Here is a 24167-nt window from a genome sequence, read left to right as displayed (position 1 = left end):
TTTAACAAATCAGTCCTTACGTCGGGAACACGAGCTACATACGGACCTTGTGGATTTAGATATGAACTCAAGAAACAGAGAGAAAATTTTTTTTTATATACATTGTCTGTTCCTTTTAACCTAAACTAAAATATTAGGATCTGGACAATTAGACCCTCAATAACCATCCCTTTTGAAATAAAGCATTTATCTCAATAACAAACGAAGAACAAATCTGTGTACCTGACAATTTTCCGCACAAACTCATTGCTGTAAATATAAAAAGGAACGAGAAAAGAAAACTCAAATAAAAAAGTTAAAGTTTAGATAACACAGTAGCAGGTCATTTCAATTAGACTACCTAAGCACATTACAATGTCGAATTTGGATACGAAATAAACAGATGACTTTTGTTTGTAAACACTACAGAGCACTACGATTGAACAGAAATGTACTAAGCCAGTTTGGGATTACATGTATTTCCCGATTTGAATATCCCTACACATTTCAATTAAGGACACTAATAATGAAGCTGCACCCAAAAAGCACCATCATCGATGAAGAAAGAAGGACTGAGAGTTGAACATCATGGCTCAGGCACAGACCTGGATGAAGTCTCTCGGAAACACTTAAGTTTTACATCGTGAAATACATCGTTTGCAAGCGTTAACTAACTATGGGTTTGGTACTACAATCCTAAACTCTTCACAGATGAATATGTTTAAGGCAAGGCACTTATAAAAGGGAGTGGCCAGAAATCAGGTCTGTCCAAAAAACAAAAAAATTACAGTGTCGCCAATGACACATGTGCTCATCTAACATCTACGTATACGTAATGTATAGTCACTATAAGACGGAGAAATCGATTCACTAAATGCCTTAGCATACAGTATGTGCCTTAGTGATATTACAGCTGCTGGTTCTGCCTAAAATGCATTCAAAATTTGCACTTATTTGATTGAAAAATTGAATGAAATTAATAACTATACTATTTAGTACTATACTTTTCGTATGAAAACTAGCAAGATATATACACTATACCATGATTTAACAGTAAGAAAAATGAAATATTCTATTATGTTTCACAGTACACACAAAAGCTTCATACTTTTTAGCGTATTTGGGAACAAAAATATATAATTCTAAGAAAATAAAACAAAAAATACTACAAAGCAGCTCAAAGCAAAATTTCTAAAATACCCTTTCCAAGTCAACAAAGTGCTTTTACAAGAAATGAATCCTCTTCATGAAACTAGTAATATGATGTTTGACGTCTGACCGATTAATTTATTTTTAACAGTCGAATCGTGGAAATCAAACTACGAGTGTCGCCAAACGACAATAACCAAGGGGGGATTGTTTAATGGTTTATGAAAATGAATAATCTAGCTTACAAAACAGGTATTGCATTAAAGTACTCGATTTGTATCAGTCAAACACCACTTATTAGATTCTAATAAAACTATTCGATTTAAATCACTATATGAAATACTGAAACACACAAAAAAAAATGCTATTTAGAAATTGTAAGCATAATATATGTATTAGTAGTTCTTCAAAGGGCTAAATCGTTAACTAGTACCTCGAATAGCTGTACATCACCACTTCAATATTTTTGTCTTACAGTATGGACATTCTGTTTTACCAGACGCGCAGTTCTGACAAAGTACATAATGTTGGCAAGGCTGCAGGACAATGGAACGATCATGCTTTTGGCAAACTATACATTTCTTTGACTGAAGCTGATATATTACCTGTGTTGAGAAAAAGAAGAGTTAACGTCAGTCACACCTTACAGAAGTCAGGAGCATTCAATGCAGTGCTTCATGCATGACTGACTGGTGTGGGTGTTACTCTTCGCCCGTTACGTCTATGTGACGAGAAGAGTACGGCGCTTTAATTAGAGTGTGTGTAAATGTGACATGGTGGTGGCGTATGCGTGTTGGGACCTGCTCCTTCTTACCCCGTCTATGAGGTCTAGGTCGGAGCGCAGCCGGCTCTGGATGGAGCGGAGCTTTTGCAGGGGGAGCTGGTCCAGCTCGCCGTAGCTGCGCAGGAGGGGTGTGTTGGGGGAGCGACACAAAGCGTCAAAGTCTCCCTGCAGTTCCTTCAACTTTCGCTCGGTGTCCTCGCGCTTCTGCTCCGCCAGCTGCCGCTCCGCCTCTGCAGATTTAGCTTGTTCCTTCGCTTCGTGAGCGTCTTTCTGCCACGCTTCGCAGGCCTGATAAAGGAACGATGCTAATGAGTTTGTGATTATCTTAATTGATTTTACACCCTATTCCTGTCATTCCTTGCATTTGTTTCGCGCTGAAAGGCTGAAGGACAATAGCTGTGAGATAATAAAGTCGATTAATATGCAAATCTGCACAGCGCCGGTATATGTTTTCTACAACTGAAGTGATTGTTTTTTCGATATTTTACACTGTAAGGCACTTCATAAGAAATAACCTAAATCAACATTGTACTGTGTTACTTAAAGCAAGACTCCAGCCAATTATCAAAATACCCTATGATTTACTCACCCTCAAGCAATCCGAGATAAATATGTCCATCATCTTTCAGATAAACGCGTTTAAGAGTTATTTTAGTAAATTTTCTTGCTTTTCCAAGCTTATACTAGTAGAAAACAGTGATTAGGGAATAACTTCTGACTTTAAATCCCCAAAAATGTGCATCCATCCTTCACAGAAGCAATCCACACAGCTCCAAGGGGTTAATAAAGGTCTTTTGCGGGTAATTGATGCAATTTTGTAAGAAAAATATCTGTATTTTAAAGGAAAACATAGACAACATCAACATTAGGGGTGTGCCGGTTTCAGAATTGGTGATGACGGTTATGACGGGAGTCAAATGTGACGGTTCGTCACATAACCGTCAGTGGGGGGCGTTTTGCTCGTTTAAATGCTCGTGGATTGACGGGAAAGTGTCATTTTACCATAAAATCATGAATGTGATGCCAAGTGTGTTTTAAACAGTAATAACTTTGAACAATTAAACAGAAAGCAATGAAATATTTCAAAAAAACACACGGTTGCCAGAAGACTGCGCTGTCACTCTCTGCCCAGCATAAATTAATCCTCTATCTATCATCTATTTTAATAATCTTCGGAGAAACATATTTGTGCATTGGGCTTTTTATGTCTGTAATTGTGTCTATATCTGTCATTACACGGACCAGAACAGCACGAAAACAATGTGGATTAAAAGCGTATTGAAGAGGTTTTGCTCATAAATGCAGGTAAAAGAAAGTAATGTGAACTTGAGATTGTTATTAAACGCAGCTTAATTTTGAATAAACTAGACACTGATTAGCTACTTGCTCTACGTTTCTTTAAAATTAACAAGAAGACAACTAGCAGTGAATGTGCGTTCAAGAGAGTTAGTAGATTAGCATGAGAGGATTTGAACTTGAAAAGCGGAGTGTACTGACGCCTTTCCGCGGTTAAAACAACATTCCTTCTTATGGTCATTCATGTTTATTTGATGCTATAAATTAACTAGAAGGAAGAGATGATTTGAAAGGTGAGACTTTGTTTAATATGTTAAATCTCAAAAGTAACCGAAAAGTAACCTGGTCTGTCCTGTATGTCAGCGCGTTGTCAGTGTCTGCTCCGCTCTGTATTTTTCACTGCGTGGGAACGTGAGGGTGCGTATAACACAGACTGTTAACAATTGTTTTTAATTAGTATTTAAAAAGTCTTTATGATAAAAAATGTTTTAATAATTTTATTTTATTTTAATAACACTGTTTTGGCGGTTATAGAGTTCTAATGACGGTGTTCAACTATAACCGTCGGTCTCACGGTTATATAATGACCGTCACACCCCTAATCAACATAGACAAATTAATACATCCCTATCTTTTTTCAATGCGTGCACTTAATCTTTGTACAGCACGTTGTGAATGTGTTAGCATTTAGCCTAGCCCCATTCATTCCTTAGGATCCAAACAGGGATGAATTTAGAAGCCAGGAAACAATTCCATGTTTTCCCTATTTAAAAGACTCTTACATGAGTAGCTACACGATTAAGTATGATGTCACAAAATAAAACGTGGCGTAGTAATATTGGCAGATGTTTGAGCGAGAGAGGGAGTAGTCAGGAGTGCTGATGTTACTGTGCGGCCGAAGTGCTGCAAACTAAGTGCTCTTCCGCCATACAATATAGTTCTCATTTTTTATCTGCTTAAAAAAATCGCAACGTTTTATTTTATGCCACCATACTTACTCGTGTAACTCCTCATGTAACAGTCTTTAAATGGGGAAAACATGGAAGTGTTTGGTGGCTTTTAAATTCATCCCTGTTTGGATCCTAAGAAATTAATGGGGCTAGGCTAAATGCTAACATATTTATGACGCGCTGTACAAAGATTAAGTGCACGCATTGAAAAAAAATAGGTATGTATTCATTTGTCTACGTTGAGGTAAGAACATAGTAAAATAAAATAAAGTTTTCCTTTTAACTAACAAAACCATCTTGGATTCATGCAATCCAAAAGAGTTTTAGCATAGTTAGCATAGGTTGCCATAGGTACACTACACTGTGACTCTCATGAATCGCGTGAGTCCAAGATGCTGTCCTTACCGGAAGCTAGTTATTATAGTTTAGAACAGGGGTTCTCAAAGTCCGGACTCCGGTCCGGATCCGGACCCGATGGGAACTTGATCCGGACCCGCGTCCACTTCATATTACAAGTGCATTAATTTCTATGTGATTGATTAAATGTGTGCATTTGCTAATTTACAAATGCATATTAAACTTGTAAACCATTCGTTTAGTTTTTTTTTTTAATTTAAGAGTATTCCTGGTCCGAAAATAAAACGAGTTATTTAAAAATTTCCTGTGTGACGCTGTAGCCATCACACTCAGATATTATGCACAGCTACTTCATGTACTACGGCTTTTGATCAGTAAGTCCTTATCAATCTGAAATCACTGTTGGTTTGAGACGTTTATAACATGCATTTGAAAAAACACTCGTCAACCATAATCTTTATACATATTCTTTATTATCATGAAAATACCTGAAAAGGTTTGAAGAACAGCAATATAAATATATCCAGACATTTCCTGGAGCTGCGTGTGTCTGGTTCTTCGGCTGCAGCGCATATTGAGTTTCTGCACGAGAGTGCCCCCTGGCTTTTGGATGTAACGGCATTTCACCGTAATTCATTGAGGAGCATATAGCAAGCATCATCATCCAATTTATAGGTGCACCCCTAATTTTGGTCATTGTCTCCGCCAACCAATCACACTTTTTTGCCTCGGTTTATGTCTCTGATGGAAAACTAATTTTGCCATTTCTCAAATTAGGTTGCTCTGTATTTTGCACCTGGTTACTTTTGGCATATTTCTTGTGTTTGTTTAAAAAATGTTTTTACTTAAATGCAAAATACACTTGTTATGTTTTTCCCAAACTATATGTGTTGATTTGTTATATAAACAAGTGATTTACATAAAGTTATTACCATGCTTGACAATTTTTGTAATAACCAGTTTTTCCGGACCCATGAAAATGATGAGAATTCAGATTTGGACCTTTGAATGTAAACTTTGAGAACCCCTGGTTTAGAAAGTTTGAAATATGGATATTTTTCTTACAAAATCGCATTGATTTCCTGAAAAAATACCTTTATTAACCCCTTGGAGCCGACCATGTGGATTACTTCTGTAAAGGATGGATGGACTTTTTTGAGCTTTAAAGCCAGAAGTTGTTCCCTGATCCCTGTTTTCTACCATTAAATGATTGGAAAAGCAAAGACATTTACTAAAATAACTCCTAAAATAAGTGCTCGTTTGAGAGATGATGGACATATGTATCTCGTATTGCTTGACGGCGAGTAAATCATGGGGTCATTTTGATATTTGGCTGGAGTCATTGAAAATGTAAATGAAATGTGCCTGACCTGTTTAACTTGGTGCCAGGCATCCTCCCATTGCTTTATCTTGCGTTTGGCCTCATCCAGTTCTCGGAGGAGCCGGCCGATGTCTGCGCTGTTGGAGCTGGCCGTGCTGGAAGTAAGGCTGCTAAACACTGGAGACGGACTGGGAGAGAAGCTGCCACTCATAAAGTCCCATATACTCCCCGCTCCGCCATTCAGACCTGAGGCCAAACATTATTCCATATACTCACTTAATATCGATAATACATCTTTTCACTTTCAAAAAGTTCATTACTGATAAATATTAATATCACAAAGCAACATACGTTTCTCAATAACTAAAATAACTTTTACCTAAGGAGTTCTGTGTAGACGTAGGTGTTCCTAAAAGGCCATGCTCGGTTTTAACAGGCGGCACCTGTGCCTGGCTCTGCATTCCAGTAAGGAGAGACTGGGACAGCGATTGGGACAGTGATCCGAGCGGGGAGGCGGAAAGAGAGGAGGATGAATGCAGAGAAGAAGAACGAGCCAGAGAGCCAGGAATATTGACAGGAGCGGAGCCTCCTAATAACCTCTGACCTATGGATGAAAAACAGTTTAACATCAACTTTGGCCACATCTAAAACAAGCCGGACAACAACAGCATAGACAATATCTTACTTGTTAAACCAAGGCCATTGTTGTCCTGGTCCTCTAACTCTTTGTCAAGGGAGGCAACATTGATGTCACTAAAATTTAAGTCAAGTGCAGATCCTACAAGCAAGAAAAGTAGCATATCTGTGCAAAAATCAAGCTATGCAAAGATCTTAATGCGATATGGCTGAACACATTACAAAACCACCTGCAGGCCATATCTTACTTGCATTTGACGAAAATCTAACTTCTCATGCATCTCATTCATTATCCAATCCTGCTGATTTAGTGAGTTTAAATAGTGGATTCGCTGACTTATAACTAATGCAATAACAGAAAACAGCTTCAACATCACTAAAGACACTGCATTTACTCATTCGGTTTCACGTCACTTAAATTGAGTTAAGACACAAAAGCAAGTGGTGGTGAGGGGGACAGAGGCACTTACCTATGACTGACTCTACGGTATTGCTGCCTGGATAAAAAGGTGTGGCTTTTGCATTCATGGTTGATAAAGTGGTGGGTGATGAACTGTCAGATCCGATGCTGGAAGCCAAGCTAGACGTGATGCTCGATGTTATGCTGGATGCTAGCGGGTTTACCACTGAGAACACTCCGCCGTGAGTCTGTGAAAGGAGGCAGTCGGATGGGACATTTGTAAAATGTTACACTGCATCTTAATATTGCCTCAAATCATTAACCGGTCTATGAAAAGCAATGCATGTCTTTGCAAAAACTAAAACAAATGTTGATTTGATTACAAGAACATTATGTTTAATGGTAATTAAGGCTTAAAGGAAAACACCACCGTTTTTCAATATTTTACTATGTTTTACCTCAACTTAGACTAATTAATACACACCTATCTTTATTATTATTCAATGCGTGCACTTAATCTTTGTACAGCACGTCGTAAATGTGTTAGCATTTAGGCTTGCCCCATTCATTCCTAATGGTGCATTCACACCAGCCGCGGTAGAGGCGGCAAAAACGCGCCATTCGCGTGTAGGTGATGCTTGAAAATTTTGAGTTTACTCGCTTCATTTTCGTGTGAAATTCTTGTCATTCGAGACCTTCACCCGAAAAATTTGCGTCATGGGAGGGGCTTCTGCACTCCGCTTGTTTCCTGTAATCACATCACTACTACAGCAAGGTCCTGATTGGTTAACTCTTTCCCCCGCCAGCATTTTTCATGATTTTCACAAAAGTTTAATGCCTTCCAGAAAATGCTCCTTTTTAAATACATAAACATACAATATATGAAATAAAAGAACAGACCCTCTGCTTTCAAACAAAAAAAAATCAGTTTGATCCTACCTTCATGTGTTCTGTTTTTATCACCTCTCAAATATGTGTAGGTTTCATCAAAAACACCACATTTTGAGCAAAAAGCTGAGATAATTCCATTTTTGTGAAGGACTTTTGATAGAGATCAGATGCAGAGCGATCTTTAAAACATACACGGAGATACAGCTGTTTGCCCTAAGGGCAATACTTCCGGGTTTTATAAGTTGCGGAATAATAGCGGTATTGCAGATTGACGAGAGAACTCCGTCAATTTCAGATTTTTTAACTCGCGTGTTTCCCGCCGCAACGCCCAATTTGTGCTCATTCCGCGCCATTCGCGCTGCAGGATGCCTATTCGCGTCTTTGCATTGACTTAACATGTAAATCCCTCACGCTTGCCGCCTCTACCTCGTCTGATGTGAACCCTGCGTTAGGATCCAAACAGGGATGAATTTAGAAGCCAACAAATTCTTCCATGTTTTCCGTATTTAGTCACAAGAGTAAGTATGGTGACTTAAACAAAACATGGAAATTTTTAAGCTGATAAAAAATGAGGTCGAAGGGCTCAAAACTAAATGCTCTTTCACCATACAATCTAGGTTCTCATTTTTTATCCGCTTAAAAAAATCATCACATTTTATTTTGTGCCACCATACTTACTTGTGTAGCTACTCATGTAACAGTCTTTAAATAGGGAAAACATGGAAGTGTGAATTCATCCCTGTTTGGATCCTAAGGAATGAATGGGGCTAGGCTAAATGCTAACACATTCACGAGGCGCTGTACAAAGATTAAGTGCACGCATTAAAAAAGATAGGGATGTATTAATTCATCTAAGGTGAGGTAAGAACATAATAATTTATTTAAAAACTGTGGTGTTTTCCTTTAAGGTTAAAGGAACAGTATGTAGGACTGTGGTCAAAACTGAAATTGCAATCACAAAACTTGTGGCTAAAACTGGTACTGCAATCACACAACTGGTGGCCAATACACAACATAAACATCAAATGAGGGCTGCAGCTCCACTTTTTAAAAAACAATATTCTGGCCAGACCACTGTTGTCAATTGTATGATTAATTGATATTAATTTCTTACATACTGTTCCTTTAATGTTAAATTCTTTCTTTTAATAAAAGCAAACAACAATTTCTATAAAATACAGTTGGAGACTTTCTTCATTCCTCTAAACATGTTATGGCACCTACAATCCATATGTGTGCAGTTGTAATGTGCAATTGTGAGGACTGGGCTGCTTTACCTGTTTGTCTTGGTCCATTAACTTTTGATTATTTTCCACAGACTGGCTCTTCTGGTTCTTTGCCTGAAATTAGATAATACACCATATCATGTGCAAGTTGTTAAGGCAACCAGGAGTGCTATTATGTGGGAAACCGCTACCTGCTCAGGAGAGAAACAGTAGCGTAATAAACCCTTCGGTTACAGGGATAGCTGTAATCATTTACAGGCCATCATGCTGTTCCAGACCCGTGTGACTTTTTTGCATGACAGAATGTAAGACAGTCTCAGTCACTGTTTACTTTTTAAATGAATGCTTTCATCCAAAAGGACTTATAATGCATTACAAGGTATGTATTCTTTAAGCTAATCTGAACACATATAATAGTGATTGAAATAGTGACTGAGTTAACATTCTGCCAATCTTTTGTTTTTGAAAGAAAGGTTTGTAACAACATGAGGGTGCACATGACCACACTTTGACAACACTTTGCTCATGGGACCTTTTAGTGTCGGTCTAATTATCCTGCTATTATCCTAACACTTGCATTGGATGCATGCGCAACTCCACGTGCGTATGCAACCACACAAAATGGATCCAATAAAATATGCTGACATACAAGTTCATGTGGTTTGCATTTCGAAATGTGATGCTATAATATCCGGGTAGAACGTTTTAACCACACCGTGACTTTGACGAATAGATCGCTTTCACTGACAACTAAACAGTAAAGATTTTAAGCTGGCAACAAAGCATTGAAAAAACAGAACAGAAAACCAATGACAAGAAATGAAATGACCCAAAGGACACAAAATCAAATAGAAACAGAAAGTAGTTTGCAGTATGTGTGTCATGCCTGCAGTTTTGAGCAGGAATTCCCCTCAAATAAAGGGCTAGAGAAAACGGTCATGTGTACCTGATCCTCCCGTTCAAAACCCGGAGCTTTGGGATAGTTAGACGTCGGAGAGGAAACACTGGACGTGGTGGACTCTGAACATAAGCTACCATTAGTAAAGCATTTTGGCCTGCTGATGGGTCCGATTGGGGACAACGAACTGTTGCTCCCTGAGCTTGGCGTAACAGTCGGACTATTAGAGCAAGAGACCTGAAGGAGAAAAGCACAGATGGTCTTAAAGATCCGCAGCCAAATAGTCTTGCGGTGTTTTTCCTGATGTGTCGATTTAGTAGGCGCCACAAGAATAGGGAGGTCTCATTTTGGTGTAAGTTAAACAGCATTTGAGTAGAATTGAATCTGAATTTTAGGTAATCCCCCATTCCAACACAGACTGCAATATGCGCAAACGAATGCAAAGCAAACCAACGTAAACAGAACGAAACACTGCTGAAATAAAATGAAAAACAGCGGATCTCAAAACAACGATGCTTTCTAAAGAAGTTACATCACTACAGCCGTGCAACGAGACAATCCCCAAACAGGTGAACCCATCGGATATAAAGCAGGTGCACATACGTTTCCTGTCTGGCCGTTGTTACTGGCGCTGCTGGTGAAAGTGTTGGTGTTGCTGCTCCACTCGCTGATTGGACACTCTGGGTATTGCTGAGAGCCCAGCTTGGACTGAGACCCCGACTGCATCGCTGTGAGCAACGTGTTCATGGTCTCTTCTGTGGAAGGAATTCCTGCAGACACAAACATATGGGCACGAATCAACATAAATAAATACACTTAACGTATTGACCAAAAAAGTTTTTCTATCAATTGGTATGATTTACATGCTTACTTTCCACATGTGCAAAAGCACAGAATGGCCCCCTTGGACAGTATCCGGTTTGCCTCATGTCATTGCATTTAGTAGATTTGTAAATCTTGAAATGAAAAGAATGAATATAATATCAAGTTGATGACACCATACACGTTTAGCGGCATACAGGTGTGGCAGTCTTACCTCTGGGTGGAATTGCTGTTCTGTGCGCGAGTGACAGTACTGACAGCTGTCGCCACTCTCACACTTTGAGGGTTCACCCCATTCGTCGCCATGTTTTACACTCGGGCACGGCGTCGACCTGTTACACACCAAATAGGCAATGAGCAATATCCAAAACAAAAATAGTGCGTGGTCAAACAAAAGCAAACTGATCCAAATAAAACAGAATCCTGGTCACTAATTACGGTTGCTCTGTAGTAATTAAAGCCACAATATGTAAGATTTTTGTCCAAAAACCACCTGCATAGTGTGTTATATTTAAAGGATTAGTCCATTTACTTAAAAGAAAAATCTAGATAATTTACTCACCACCATGTCATCCAAAATGTTGTTGTCTTTCTTTGTTCAAACGAGAAGAAATTATGTTTTTTGAGGAAACCATTGCAGGATTTTTCTCATTTTAATTGACTTTAATAGAGCCCAACATTAAACACTTAACTCAACACTTAACGGTTTTTTTCAACAGAGTTTCAAAGGACTCTAAATGATCCCAAATGAGGCATAAGGGTCTTATCTAGCAAAACGATTGTCATTTTTGATAATAAAAAATATGCACTTTTAAACCACAACTTCTCGTCATGTAGATCCGGTCGTGATGCGCCAGCGTGACCCTACGCAATACGTCATGATGTCAAAAGGACGAACGCGAAACTCTGCCCCAGTGTTTACAATTGTGTTGAAAGAGGACCGTTCTGACGTTGTTGTATGTCAACTGATACTAATTAATGTCTTTGTGTCAGTTTATTGTTTAAAATGGTCCGCAAATGTGCGTTTTATATATGTAACATGTGACCTCCCTACGTCACTACGCATTTACGTTAGGTCGCGCTGGACCGACCTAGATGAAAAGTTGTGGTTTAAAAGTGCATATTTTTTATTTTTCTTGTAAAAAATGACAATTGTTTCACTAGATAAGACCCTTATGCCTCGTTTGGGATCGTTTATAGTCCTTTGAAACTCCGTTGAAAAAGACGGTTAAGTATTAAGTGTTGGGGTCCATTAAAGTGAGAAAATTCTGCAATGTTTTCCTCAAAAAACATAATTTCTTCTTGACTGAACAAAGAAAGACATCAACATTTTGGATGACATGGTGGTGAGTAAATTATCTGGATTTTTTTTTTTTGAAAATTGACTATTCCTTTAATAATGTGCCATGCACTTTTTATGTCTATAATTGTGTATTGTGTCTATATCTGTCATTACACGGACCAGAACAGCACGATTACAATGTGGATTAAACAAATCACAGTTATATAAATTACACTGACCTTCAAAAAGCATATTGAAGAGGTTTTGCTCATGAATGCATGTAAAATAAAGTAATGTGAACTTGAGATTGTTATGCTGCGTTCAAAGCAGCCGCGGTAGAGGTGACAAGCGGGAGTGATTTCAATGTTAAATCAATGTAAAGCGTGCGCGCCTGGAGGTCTCTCGGTCTTCGCACATATGGTTTGAGCGTTGTCGCGGAAAAACGCACTGCAGCTCGTCCCTTGTCTTCCTTGTAATTGTCGCCATTTTAGTGACTTGGGGTGGTTTCATATTAGGTTTGAGTGCCTGGTTTGCAAACTCGCAGTTGTAGTGCCTTGCAGCTAATTCATTATGATGGCATAAAATAATAAGATGAAAAGTACAGGTAAAAGAAACATCAATTCATTGCATCATCAGTGAAAATTATTAGTGAATTCAATACGCCTCTGAAAGTTGAAAACAACATCTCTCATTATTCCACTCTCATTCGTAAAGTCATTAATCTTTGCCTTTGTTATTGTGTAATAGTGACCTCTAGTGGTGAAAATCCTACATATTGTGCCTTTAAAACTAAAAAGAGAAAATAATCTAGGGGGGTGATTCAGGGACCAGGATTTGTTATTTGAAAAAATGAGCTTTTCTATTAAAGTAATTCCATCTCACCTGTATTTAAACTTTCTGGGATTTCTTCTCCTATCTCTGCTGTTGTGATAGTGGGGACAGGCATAGCCTTGTCTGCATAGACGCGGAGGCTTAGTGCACTGCTCAGTTTTATAATTGGCCAAGACAAAATTGGTGTCTGCAACAAAAATAATTCGGTAAGAGAAACTTCAAATTACTGCATTTACCACCCAACATGCAGGGGCGGTTTCCCAGACAGGGTTTAGATAAAGCAAGGATCAGACTTAAGGTGTATTATGACATTTTAAGGGATAGTTTACACAAAAATAAAAAATCTGTCATCATTTTCTCACTCCCATGTTGTTACACACCTATATAAATGTCATTGTTCGGATGAACACGAAGGAAGATATTTTTAGGAATGTTTGTAAGCAAACCCATCCTGAGCGCCATTCACTTCCATGGTAAGAAAAAAGAATACTATGGAAGTGAATGGTGAATTGTTTACAAACATTTCTCAAAAAAATATTCCTTCATGTTCATTAGCACAAAGACATTTATGCAGGTTTGTAACAACATGGGAATAAACTATCCCTTTAAGTATTTTTTACATACTTTTCCATTTATAAAACATTACTGATGTCTGTATTGATATAGTTTAAGATATGTCAGCGCATGCTGTTTTCCATCAAGACAGCTCAAACATGCATTTTAGTTGGGACTAGATTTAACCCCTGTCTGGGAAACTGATTTGAAACTCATTTAATTTTATTAATTGCTTTTCATTAATTTGCACATCTCACAAACTAGTTATCTACTTGGTAAGTCTAGTGTCACCTTGCCAGCGAGGGTCCTCATTGAGGGTCTTCTCAATCATGGCCTGGCTGGCCAGCACACCTGGCTGTAGGTCAGGAATTCCCTCTCCGGATCCTAACTGGCCGTTCTGCAGAGCTTCCTGTGCCTGGATCTCCCTGTAAATATATTTATGCAAGTAAGCCCACCCATGCAAAACCACCAAACCATTCTGCACGGTAGATGCGATAAAACAAGACCGGACTTGATGTAACAGCTATTTCCAAATATACGTTGCTAGGCAACTGCTGAGACGGCATATTTCTCATTTAATCACTCGTGAGCCACATACAGACCAGACCCGAATCGTTTGCAGCTCTTGACTGCTCACCAATGCAAACAACAACAATAGGTACGTCTTTGCAAAGTAGGTTAACTTTTAACCCCCACCCCGTATGAGCACTCAGGCCGCTTGTTTTTAAATAGAAATGGTATGCAAATATCCTAGGTGGCAATCATCCGAAAACGTGTGGTATTTGCAATTGAAAATAATTGGCATAGCTAAAGGATGTCTGCTGTTAACTGATGGTATACGTTACTTGGGGGTTGGGAACGGCAGACGAATTTCCTTCTCTGTATGAGTGCCAAAAGACCTCCTTTTTCTTACTACTGCCATAGTATGTGTATAAAAAAAGATCAGAGACATGCTGTATGTTACAAATGTCCCTTCGCTAACCACACAAGTAATAAAGTAATATTACCTTATGTCATAAACTGGTGGCCGAAGATCATGTGGTCCATGAGCGAAGGCGCAGTGGAGGCCGTTCTTCACACAGTGTCCACGAGCGTCTGTCTCATGGATGCAGGTGCCAGTCTTGTAGTAACGTAAATGATACTTGCGCTCTGTGTCACCGGTGGTCCGGTGTAAATAGGGACAACTGTGAAAAACACATGCGAATTAAATAAAATATTATATTACTGTGTTTATTACACATTTTCACAAACAAGTTAATCAATTCAAATTAATGCAACACTGCCCCTGTAATGTGGGTCGGTTTCATGAGGAACGCTTGTTTTACATCACGCACGTCTCATTGTTTACTGCTATTTTTTGGGCCATAGAAAATGATACAGAGAAAATATATAGAACCAGACATACTGCTGCAAAATAATTATTTATAACGTGTTAAATAAATCTACCACAAAATAAAAACTACTAGACTACCAACTAACAAACAATTACGATACCAAGCATACTCCAGGGCTCCAGACTGCTACCAAATGGTGGCATTTTGCCACCAAAATTTGAGAGTGTGCCACTGAATTTTAGATCCAGTCGCACATGTGCGACCAGTAAATTTGACCTTTTTTTTGTGATGGGACACTGAATTTGAAACGGCACATTGTACTTTCTGCATCTATCATTACTTATTAGTAATACAGTGGAAATTAGTAGAAATGTGAATATTTGGTTAGAATGTTGATTTACGGTATCTGCTCCTAAATTTTCTGGTTGTGCCCCTAAAATTTTCAGTTGGGAGCCACTGTGCTCCTAGTGAAAAAAGTTAGTCTGGAGCCCTGTACTCCAGTCTTGCATGAATTGCGTGACCAACAATACATAAATATATATAGATAACAAAATGTTTTATAGTGATGATATGTGCATCAAAACACAGATCAGGTATCAACATCAATTCGCTGTGCATTCCCTTTTCCATGGGTACCAAACTTTTTCATTTCAGGACACACCACATTATAGAAATTAAAGAATAACTTTTATTTTAAAAGTCAATGAAATATAATTTATGTAATTGCAAAACAAAAATTTTTATGTTAAGGTATCCAAACCTTCAAAGTTACTTGTCATTAATTGAACTAAATTGTGTCAAAAAACCACACTAGGCATTTAAGATGTATTGAAATTTATGGGATATCGTCAATGTGCATTTAGCAATAGCCATATCACAAAGGTTTGCAATAACCAAATTATTTTAATACTTCAAAAAGTAATGCATAGTCAGTGTTTTAGGTCAATGCACATAGCAGAGAGAGACTGGTAAGACAAAGAATAAGAAACATGTACGTTGTATAGTATAATATTAGTGATGCACCGATGTATCGGCCGCCGATATTTATCGGCCGATTTTTTATGAATTTGAAATCATTGGCATATCGGCAATACATGAGAAAGGCCGATACCGATTGTTTATTAATAAACTGCATAAAGAAATCCATTATATGTAAAAAATGAGTTAATGTTGTTAATAAAATAAATGCTGAATAGCAAAAACCACCTTTGAAGGTTGTCATGCTGTCTTATTATATTTGTATTAGCTTAATTTGTCCCTCTCTTATTATGTTGGTCAGTTGAATGTTAATTAGATCAAATCCATGTTCAGAAAAAATAATTTGATGCAGAAATAAACTAGCTAATAGACCAACTGTATGGTATTGTATACAAGTGTTTAATATCGGTATCAGCATCGGTCAGAAGTCGTCTGTTTAAATCGGTATCGGCCAAAAAAATCCTAACGGTGCATCCCTATATAATATATGTTGTATAATATTTTATTATTATTCAAATTGTTATTGCAATATTGTGCAGCCCTTAAGCACACTGCAAAAAAAAAAACACTAATGAAAAAGCACTTGAAAAATACAAACTTACTAAAATATTAAGAATCAGTGTTTATTGAGCTTTAACTTAAAGCAAAATAAAGACATCTAAAAACCCCACTTAGGGGCAGTTTCCCAGACAGGGATTAGATTAGTCCTAGAATAAAATAAAAAATAAAAAAGCTGTTCAAACTGCAAATAACTTGCACTGACATATCATCAAATAAATCAGTGTCCTTTGATTTGCCTCAAAATGCACACAAGTAATGTTTTTTTGTAAAGCATGTTTGTTAAAAAACTAGTTATATTTCCTAATTAAACTCAGGCCTAGTCCTGGCTTAAGCTAAACTCTCTCCGGGAAACCACCTCTTAGGGTGGGTTGCACCAACAAGGATTAAGCTTAAATCTGGTTTAAATCAAAGCTTATTTAATAATTCAGTTGCACCAAACTTTAAACCTGTTTAAAAATAAACAGGTTTAAATTTAAACTGTCATTTTGATCCAGGTTTAAATCTTACAGTAAATCTAGATTATCTTTAATCCTGTTGCTCCATTACTTTAAACTCTGTTTTAAATCTCAGTGAGGGATTAACTTTAAACTTGCATATGAGGAGGTTTAAATATGTTTTTTTTTACAATTAAATGTCTGGTTGAATGATTAGAAACACATACCGCGAGCTTGGTGGCGCTATTCAAAGATGCGTTTATTATAACGTCTCAACAAAGTGTGTTTGGCGGCTCAAAAATATTATTAACAGCACCGCTGAAAGCGATGCTCGTATGTGCTTCTCCTCTGTCACGCGCGCTCCAGTCAGGCGAACGACAGTGAATGAACGGACACATGGTGGCGCTTCATGACAAATGCGTCGACACATCTTTTTCATTATATCACAATATCTGAGCTTTGCGATATTTCCTGTCACAATATTTCCTGATCTGTTAATAAATACAGTTGTTTTAAAAGATTGTCAAATGTTTTTATATGAATCAGACCTTTAGATTAGCCTACCGGCGTATGTAGGTGATTTAAAATCAAAATAATGAAAAATTACATTACCTTTGCCTGCATAAACTGTTTATTTCCTTTTTGAATGACAACGTCAACATTGTTGCTGTTTATTAACACCGGAAAATTCAACATGGCGGACAAAATAAATCGCAGATGAAGGGTTTAATACAGTTTAAAGTTTTAATCTAAGATTTGTTAATCTGTGTTTAAATTTAAGTGGTGCAACACAACTCGAATTAAAATTAAACTGAGATCAACAAACCCTAGATTAGCTCTAAACTCTGCTTAATTTAATCCTTGTTGGTGCAACCCACCCTTAATGTTGTAAATGATTTCACAACCTTAAAACAGTCAGATACTTGTGAAATACTTCCCGATTGTAAATTGCGTTGCAACATATGTCAGTAAAATACAAAGTTTAAGAGAGAACTGAGGTCTACATAATGCACTGTGCATATGAAACAATAGCACATTCTCTCTTTGGTCGAATCAGTGCAGTACTAACACCGTTTTACAGATAATTTCAGTGTTGTAAACTGAAAACACCCATGACATGACAGGCACAAAGCATATTGCTCCTACAAGATGAGATTAAGAGAAACAGTTACACAGACATTTTACAGAATTTAAAGAAAAACTGGGTTACAGTATTACAAACAGCACTCTGGCAGAGCACAGACTTGCACTGAAAATGCTACATTCCCAATAATCTTCTCAAATATAGCAACTGCATCTTGTTCAGGTAGCAACAGTAACTATGGCAACAGCTATGATGTCAGCACAGGACGGCTGCTACTGGATGAATGGATGTGTGATCTATGCCTAGACTGAAACTATGTGACATACATTGTGCAGGGAGATACAGCATGAACCCATTTTTAATAAGGATTGCAACAATCAAAAAGATGAAATGCTGCAGATGGAGAAAAGACATTAAATGATGTAAAGATGCATGGAAAATCATTAATAGACTAAACAGTTTGTATATATGGGGTTAAATAGAGTTATCTCACAAATCTGATAACAATCTTGCAGCAAGACCAGAAATATTATCTGAATAAAGCAAAACAAAACCAAAGTGCAAACTGGTAGAGCACAACATTAGCAGTGCAAAAGGTTGTGGGTTTGATCCCAGTGAACACACACACTGAAGGCATGTATAGCTTGAATGTATTGTAAGTCGCTTTGTATAGAGCGTCTACCTAATGTGTAAATGTAAAGTTGATAGCTAACTAAGCCTAGCAGTAGTGCCTTTAGTGAGTTTTAAGGTGATGACACTACAGTAAACATCTGAACCTTTGAACTGCACCTACTGTAAAGCCACTTTTTAATATACAATTACAGTTAACGAGAAAAACAAAGATCATTTACCACGAAAGACCAATAATATACCAGGTAACACTTTATAATAAGGCTGCATTTTTTTACATTAGTAAATGCATAAGCTAACATTAACAGTACAGTTTTTAAGTATATATATTAATCTTCTTGGTTAATAATGCCAATACAATTGTTCATGTTAGTTCATTGTGCATTAACTAATGTTAACAGTTACAACGTTTGATTAAAAAAAAAATATTAACATGAACACAAATAAATAAATGCTGTAGAAATATTGTTCATTGTTAATTCATGTTAGCTATGCATTAACTATTGTTAACAAATACAGCCTTATTGCAAAGTGTTACCAAAATACATATATTATGTCTATACTGAGCAATGCTTACTAGGAAGTCAAACTATGTTTTTAATTTTTATAATTTAATTAGTAAAGCCTCGAGCAAAGATCATAATGCTGTTAAACATAAAAAGGGACTCGCAAACACAGTATATCTGTAGTGAGCCATTCAGAAATAAGTACGTGCAGCGGGAGAGCCAATCACAATCCAGAGAACAGGGGGCGTGTCCAACCGTTCCCCCAGCGCAACACATAAGGAAAACAACAAACACAAGTCCACAATCGTTGCGCCGACCTTCATTTACAATCTAACGATACATTAAGTAACACAAACTAGGAAGTCTAAGCGGCAGAAAACACTGCGTATTGTCAAAGACTGCAAATGAGAAACAGATATTGATCAGGCAATCTAAACACGGAGAAAACCGAAAAGGGAGTCAAACATTAACATAAGAGCAAACAGTGGCTGAAATTAACTTCATGTTTCAGCTAAGGGGGCGTGTAGTAAAATACTATCAGGCAAAAATCTTGCTTAGGGTTGTTCTGATACCCAAACATTTGCATTCCCGACCGACATTAGCATTGCAATACATTTAAATCTCAGATTCGTACAATTGGAATAAAAGACAGCAGATTGATAATGCAGTTTAAGGTAATGCATTATAAACACCGTGCAAAAAGATGACCGCACGCAATAGCTTTATTATCTTTTTGACAACTGCTGTCTAAATTAAAAAGTTACTCACTCGTCTCCATCGGGACATATTCCTGTTGTTTCATCATACTTGGTGCAATACACATCGGGGCTGTAATTAAAAGTCCCATCTCTTCTCCGAATGGGTCTTCGTCTTCTCTGATTGAGAAAATGCCAGTGGAAACAAGTAAAGGGTCTATGCTGTGTGCATTTGTGCTGCAAAAACAGTGGGCACTGTTCAGTCCTGAACTCCTTCAAATATCTACAATAAAAATAGGACGTCATGTTAAAAACATTATCTCGACATTTAAAGCAGTGCTGAACGTGATTGATGGAAACAAAACAATATCGAGCTGGGTTTTATGACGAGCAGCTGCAAGTCAAACTTTATAGCTGTCGTGGCTGTTTACACTGCGTAGTTTCTCAGATGCGACAACAGAACTTGCGCTAACATAAATGTTTTACTTCATCATTTAAAAACATGAAAATATACTCATTATGGCTGTTCATAAAACCGCAAACTCGATTTCGAAGCATTTACTGTAAGCTATTTATGAACGCTTCCCACTACAACACTTCAAGCTTACGCTAAGTATTCCACGATTAGCGTTTCGAGTTACGTAAAAATGTTGACGTGCGTTCCATTCAAACCATTAGTGCGTACGGCGTGAAAGGAGCGTAGAGTAGAGAAACACGGGCCGAGGAAGGAGGCGGATGCAGCTAACAAACCAGCCTGTTAGCTACATCTAGCGAGCGTCTCGACTCGTTCGCTTTGCAGTGCAATGTATGTGTCTTCAAGCTTCTGGACAAGTAAGCGTTGAGTAAATAAGCAAAGAAGACCGTTTCAAGTTTCAAAATGCACAAAACGCAACAAAAACGTCAATATAAAATACAACGCAATGTTTAGCCAAGACGAGATTGTTTGGTTGATCAACATTGAGCTTAAAGAGACGCGTGCATTCGGAAGAATTTACAAAAGGAAAAGCACCATTTTAAAACGAACGGAGGGAGAAGAAACAGCAAGCGTTACAAATGCAAATCCGACAGACGCATGTCGAATATGTACCACATTCTACAGAAATGTATTTTCGCGCGTATAATGTTAACTTTACTTACGTATAGTGGGTTGGTTTCTCGGTTTGAGGAGAAGCGCTCGCCGCCGTTTTCGAAACCGACGGCATTTTCAGTCAAAACAATAATAGCGCGTGCGCGGGGACCCTCTCGTCTACTCATGCTCTCGCGCGCCACTGCAAGGCCAATATGAGCAACTGGCGGGACAAACAAATACGGGACAATGACCATGCTGCATAGCAGCACTACTATAATAAAATTATGGCGGCCACAAGTGAAGGCTTATTTAGACTGTAACAACATTGTTCGACCAAATCATTCAATACGTTAATAAAAAATAAAATAAAAACATCAAATGTATACACAATCACAGTATCATAATATTATACACATAATAATATTTTATTTGTTATTTAAATTATATATATATATATATATATATATATATTTATAATATATAAATAGTTCTACAGTGTACTTAAATATTTACTTCAGTAAATTATACTAAATTCAATTGTACTTTTGATATTTTTCAAAACACTATAACTTAGTATTTAGGAATTTAAATGAAGTTTGCTATAAAATGAAGTTTGCTATAAATACTAAGGTACTTTTAATTTGTGTGCATAAAAAGGCAATTTATGCAACGCAATATACATGCAATAATTAATAACATTTCTGATTGAGAATACTTTTGCCTCAAGATTTATACGACTAAGTTAGTTACGCAAACAAATATGAAAAACAACACTCATTTATCTATTTCAAATCAACTAACTACACTTTCCCACTTTTTGTTACATTTTCAGCTGCAACACAAAATAATATATTCAAAATCAGACCCTACTTTCTATCTCTTCTGACATGTAAACAATGTAAAATGGAGCGAAACAGCTAGGAGGAGGACTATGTTAGGTTAAACCAATCCGAAACGATAACGTCATATGTGGGTGTGTCTAACTGGAAGCAACACACATATATAAATCGAAGCCCAACCTTTATATTTTCAAATACGGTATTCGACGCGAGGGAGTTCGTCCTGACTCATCGAGGTTTGTCAATATTTTATGATTTCAAAACGCATTTCTGCATTGTGGAGTAATCTAGTAGGTCATATAGTGAATGACTGTGTCACCCGTTAAAAATCGGGTTTTCGGTATTTTGTGCTCGGTAACTGATAATTTGCTAGACAACGTACAGTTGCGCGCTCAAATAACGTTACCATGATTATTGTTCATTTTAGATGTCCATTGTGTTAACTTTACTTGCTACTTCAGACCCATTAAATCTGTAGCTTTGTGGAGGTGCTTTGTAGTATGTAGTATTATTTGATATTCATATTCTGGCTGGTAGTTGTATGGTTTCTATCTTTTTGCCCGCCATTTTGGACAATGGTCTATTCTCGGCTATTTCCCACTTGAGCTTTGAAGAAGAGCTCGAGTTGCCGGTTGGAAGAAATACTGGCATCAAATTACCTTCTCCTTGCCTTTCCACAGTTTTGCCACTTATTTCTAAATTATGTACTTGTTTCTGCCCTAAAGACTTAAGGCTAGGGATTTGAATGTCTAATATGCAGCTTTGGAGGGTTTGATCCGCGTTTGCTGCTGATGGAGGCTGATGTTGCTGGTCTTGTTATAGTGTAACAACACTATCGCTTGCACCGAAGCTCTAGGATTTGGTTATTTTGTAGTTCACAAGTTGTGTTTTAACCATTTCCACTGCCTTTAAAAAAAATAAAAACACGATTGCATTTAAATTTAAAAGGATGCGCGGGTAGTTGCCCTGTGGTTTGGGCGGAAGTGATCAAAGCGAAAGGCAGGACTATGACGATGCCGCCATTTTGAGCCGCTTTTCAAAATATTTTCACAAACGACAAGTTTTGTGCATTTCTAATGGATTTGTTTTATTTAATTCTAGAAACTGAGAAACAATGGCTCGTACCAAGCAGACCGCGCGTAAATCCACTGGCGGTAAGGCGCCCAGGAAACAACTGGCGACCAAAGCCGCAAGGAAGAGCGCGCCCTCTACTGGTGGTGTCAAGAAACCCCATAGATACAGGTGAGGATGCTTGCCACTGATGCAGTAACATTGCCAATATCACATGTACAGTTGAGTTTCATGTTAAATTGTATTTCTGTATTTATTTAAGGCCTGGAACTGTTGCTCTGAGAGAGATTCGTCGTTATCAGAAGTCAACAGAGTTGCTCATCCGCAAGTTGCCCTTTCAGCGTTTGGTGAGGGAAATTGCACAGGACTTCAAAACCGACCTGCGTTTCCAGAGTGCAGCCATCGGTGCCCTGCAGGTAATTTATTATTTGTATCATGGGATTTTTTTATAAAGTGTTTTGTTCTTTTTCAGTTTTATTTTTGATCTCTCAATCATTAATTCATATTAATTTTTTGGTTAAACAGGAAGCTAGCGAGGCCTACCTTGTCGGTCTGTTTGAGGACACAAACTTGTGTGCCATCCATGCCAAGAGAGTCACGATCATGCCCAAGGACATCCAGCTGGCACGGCGAATCAGAGGAGAGCGAGCATAATTTAATAATCTCCCATGCTTTTTTATTAATTTTAATGTTATTTTTAACTTTTAATGAGACACTCAAACGCAGTGGATTTGTACATTGGAGTCATTTTTGTAAAACATTCCTTACAGACTCAGGTTTTTAAAGTGAGTGTATCTAGAGAACCCATTTTAGAGCTCATTGTAAAGCGGCTTTAGTTGCATGCTTCAAGTATTTATCACTTATCTTTTTACATTGAGTTGTAAATAAATTACACTACCTCAGTTTTGTGTTGCCTGTTTTTAAATGTGCATTTTGTCTTTGCATATGTTAAATCCAGCCATACAGTCAATGTTTAATTGTTTCTGGAAAGTGCTACATTGGAGTAGGCCTACTTCAATATATGCATTGTATGTGTGAAACTTCAAATGCATTTTGTTAAAATTGATAATAGTGTGCCAGTTAAGAAACTTTTGTAAAAAAACCCCAAATTGGGTTCATTCAAATCCAGGTAAATGACAGCTCTCCAAATGTCCATATGTAGGATTTTCTTTTCACCACCAGATGGCAGAAGTGTTTTTTGCAAATATGCAGAAATTTACTTTTTTTTTTTTTTTTTTTCATTGGGGTAGTGTGTCTGCCTTAAAAGGTTTTAGGAATATAATGGAATTTCTCATTAAGAGTTTAAAAATCCCACATCTTTAAAATTGGGCGATTCTGCACAAGGGTTTACATGCATTAAAGCTAGGAGAAATGTTCATTAAAAATTTGCTTTATTGCATAATGCATCACTATCCTTAGCTAAGTCGATATTTTATTGCGTTAGTCGTATAACAAGAGAAAAGCTGTAAAATGTTTTCACCTTCGGGCATGTTGTCTCGGGTATTCGTTCTCTGGCGCGCTCTAGTGGTCAAACTGCAGCTGGAGATATCAGGAATATTGTATTTTCTTGTTTGGCCTATAATATCATG

The 24167-nt window shown here is 37.5% G+C and overlaps 2 protein-coding genes across 5 annotated transcripts; one reads left to right on the top strand and one right to left on the bottom strand.

Moving 5' to 3' along the window:
- Window positions 1–1316: 1316 nt before the first annotated feature.
- Window positions 1317–20880, bottom strand: unkl (unk like zinc finger). Of its 4 annotated transcripts, none has more exons than XM_065255129.2 (16): window positions 20737–20880; window positions 19673–19882; window positions 14385–14561; window positions 13669–13802; window positions 12874–13009; window positions 10924–11041; window positions 10759–10843; window positions 10491–10657; window positions 9936–10124; window positions 9041–9103; window positions 6943–7120; window positions 6522–6614; window positions 6216–6440; window positions 5886–6082; window positions 1943–2200; window positions 1317–1733 (listed from the first exon to the last, which is right to left on the bottom strand). In XM_065255129.2, exons 1-16 carry the CDS (start codon window positions 20799–20801, stop codon window positions 1578–1580), a joined length of 2451 nt encoding a protein of 816 aa, XP_065111201.1. In that variant the 5' UTR covers window positions 20802–20880; the 3' UTR covers window positions 1317–1577. The 4 variants fall into 4 exon arrangements, with proteins under 4 accessions (XP_065111201.1, XP_065111208.1, XP_065111289.1 ...); XM_065255150.2 differs by having other exon boundaries at window positions 1591–1849; XM_065255136.2 differs by lacking the exon at window positions 6522–6614.
- Window positions 20881–21645: 765 nt separating this feature from the next.
- Window positions 21646–23480, top strand: h3f3a (H3 histone, family 3A). Its single transcript, XM_065255309.1, has 4 exons — window positions 21646–21743; window positions 22609–22749; window positions 22841–22994; window positions 23104–23480. Exons 2-4 carry the CDS (start codon window positions 22622–22624, stop codon window positions 23230–23232), a joined length of 411 nt encoding a protein of 136 aa, XP_065111381.1. The 5' UTR covers window positions 21646–21743; window positions 22609–22621; the 3' UTR covers window positions 23233–23480.
- The last annotated feature ends 687 nt before the right edge of the window (window positions 23481–24167 follow it).

Source organism: Paramisgurnus dabryanus, chromosome 3 (genome assembly GCF_030506205.2).
Source record: "Paramisgurnus dabryanus chromosome 3, PD_genome_1.1, whole genome shotgun sequence".
NCBI classification, from domain to species: domain Eukaryota; kingdom Metazoa; phylum Chordata; class Actinopteri; order Cypriniformes; family Cobitidae; genus Paramisgurnus; species Paramisgurnus dabryanus.
Note: the sequence above shows the minus strand (reverse complement) of the source record. Positions and strands in the feature narration are given on the sequence as shown.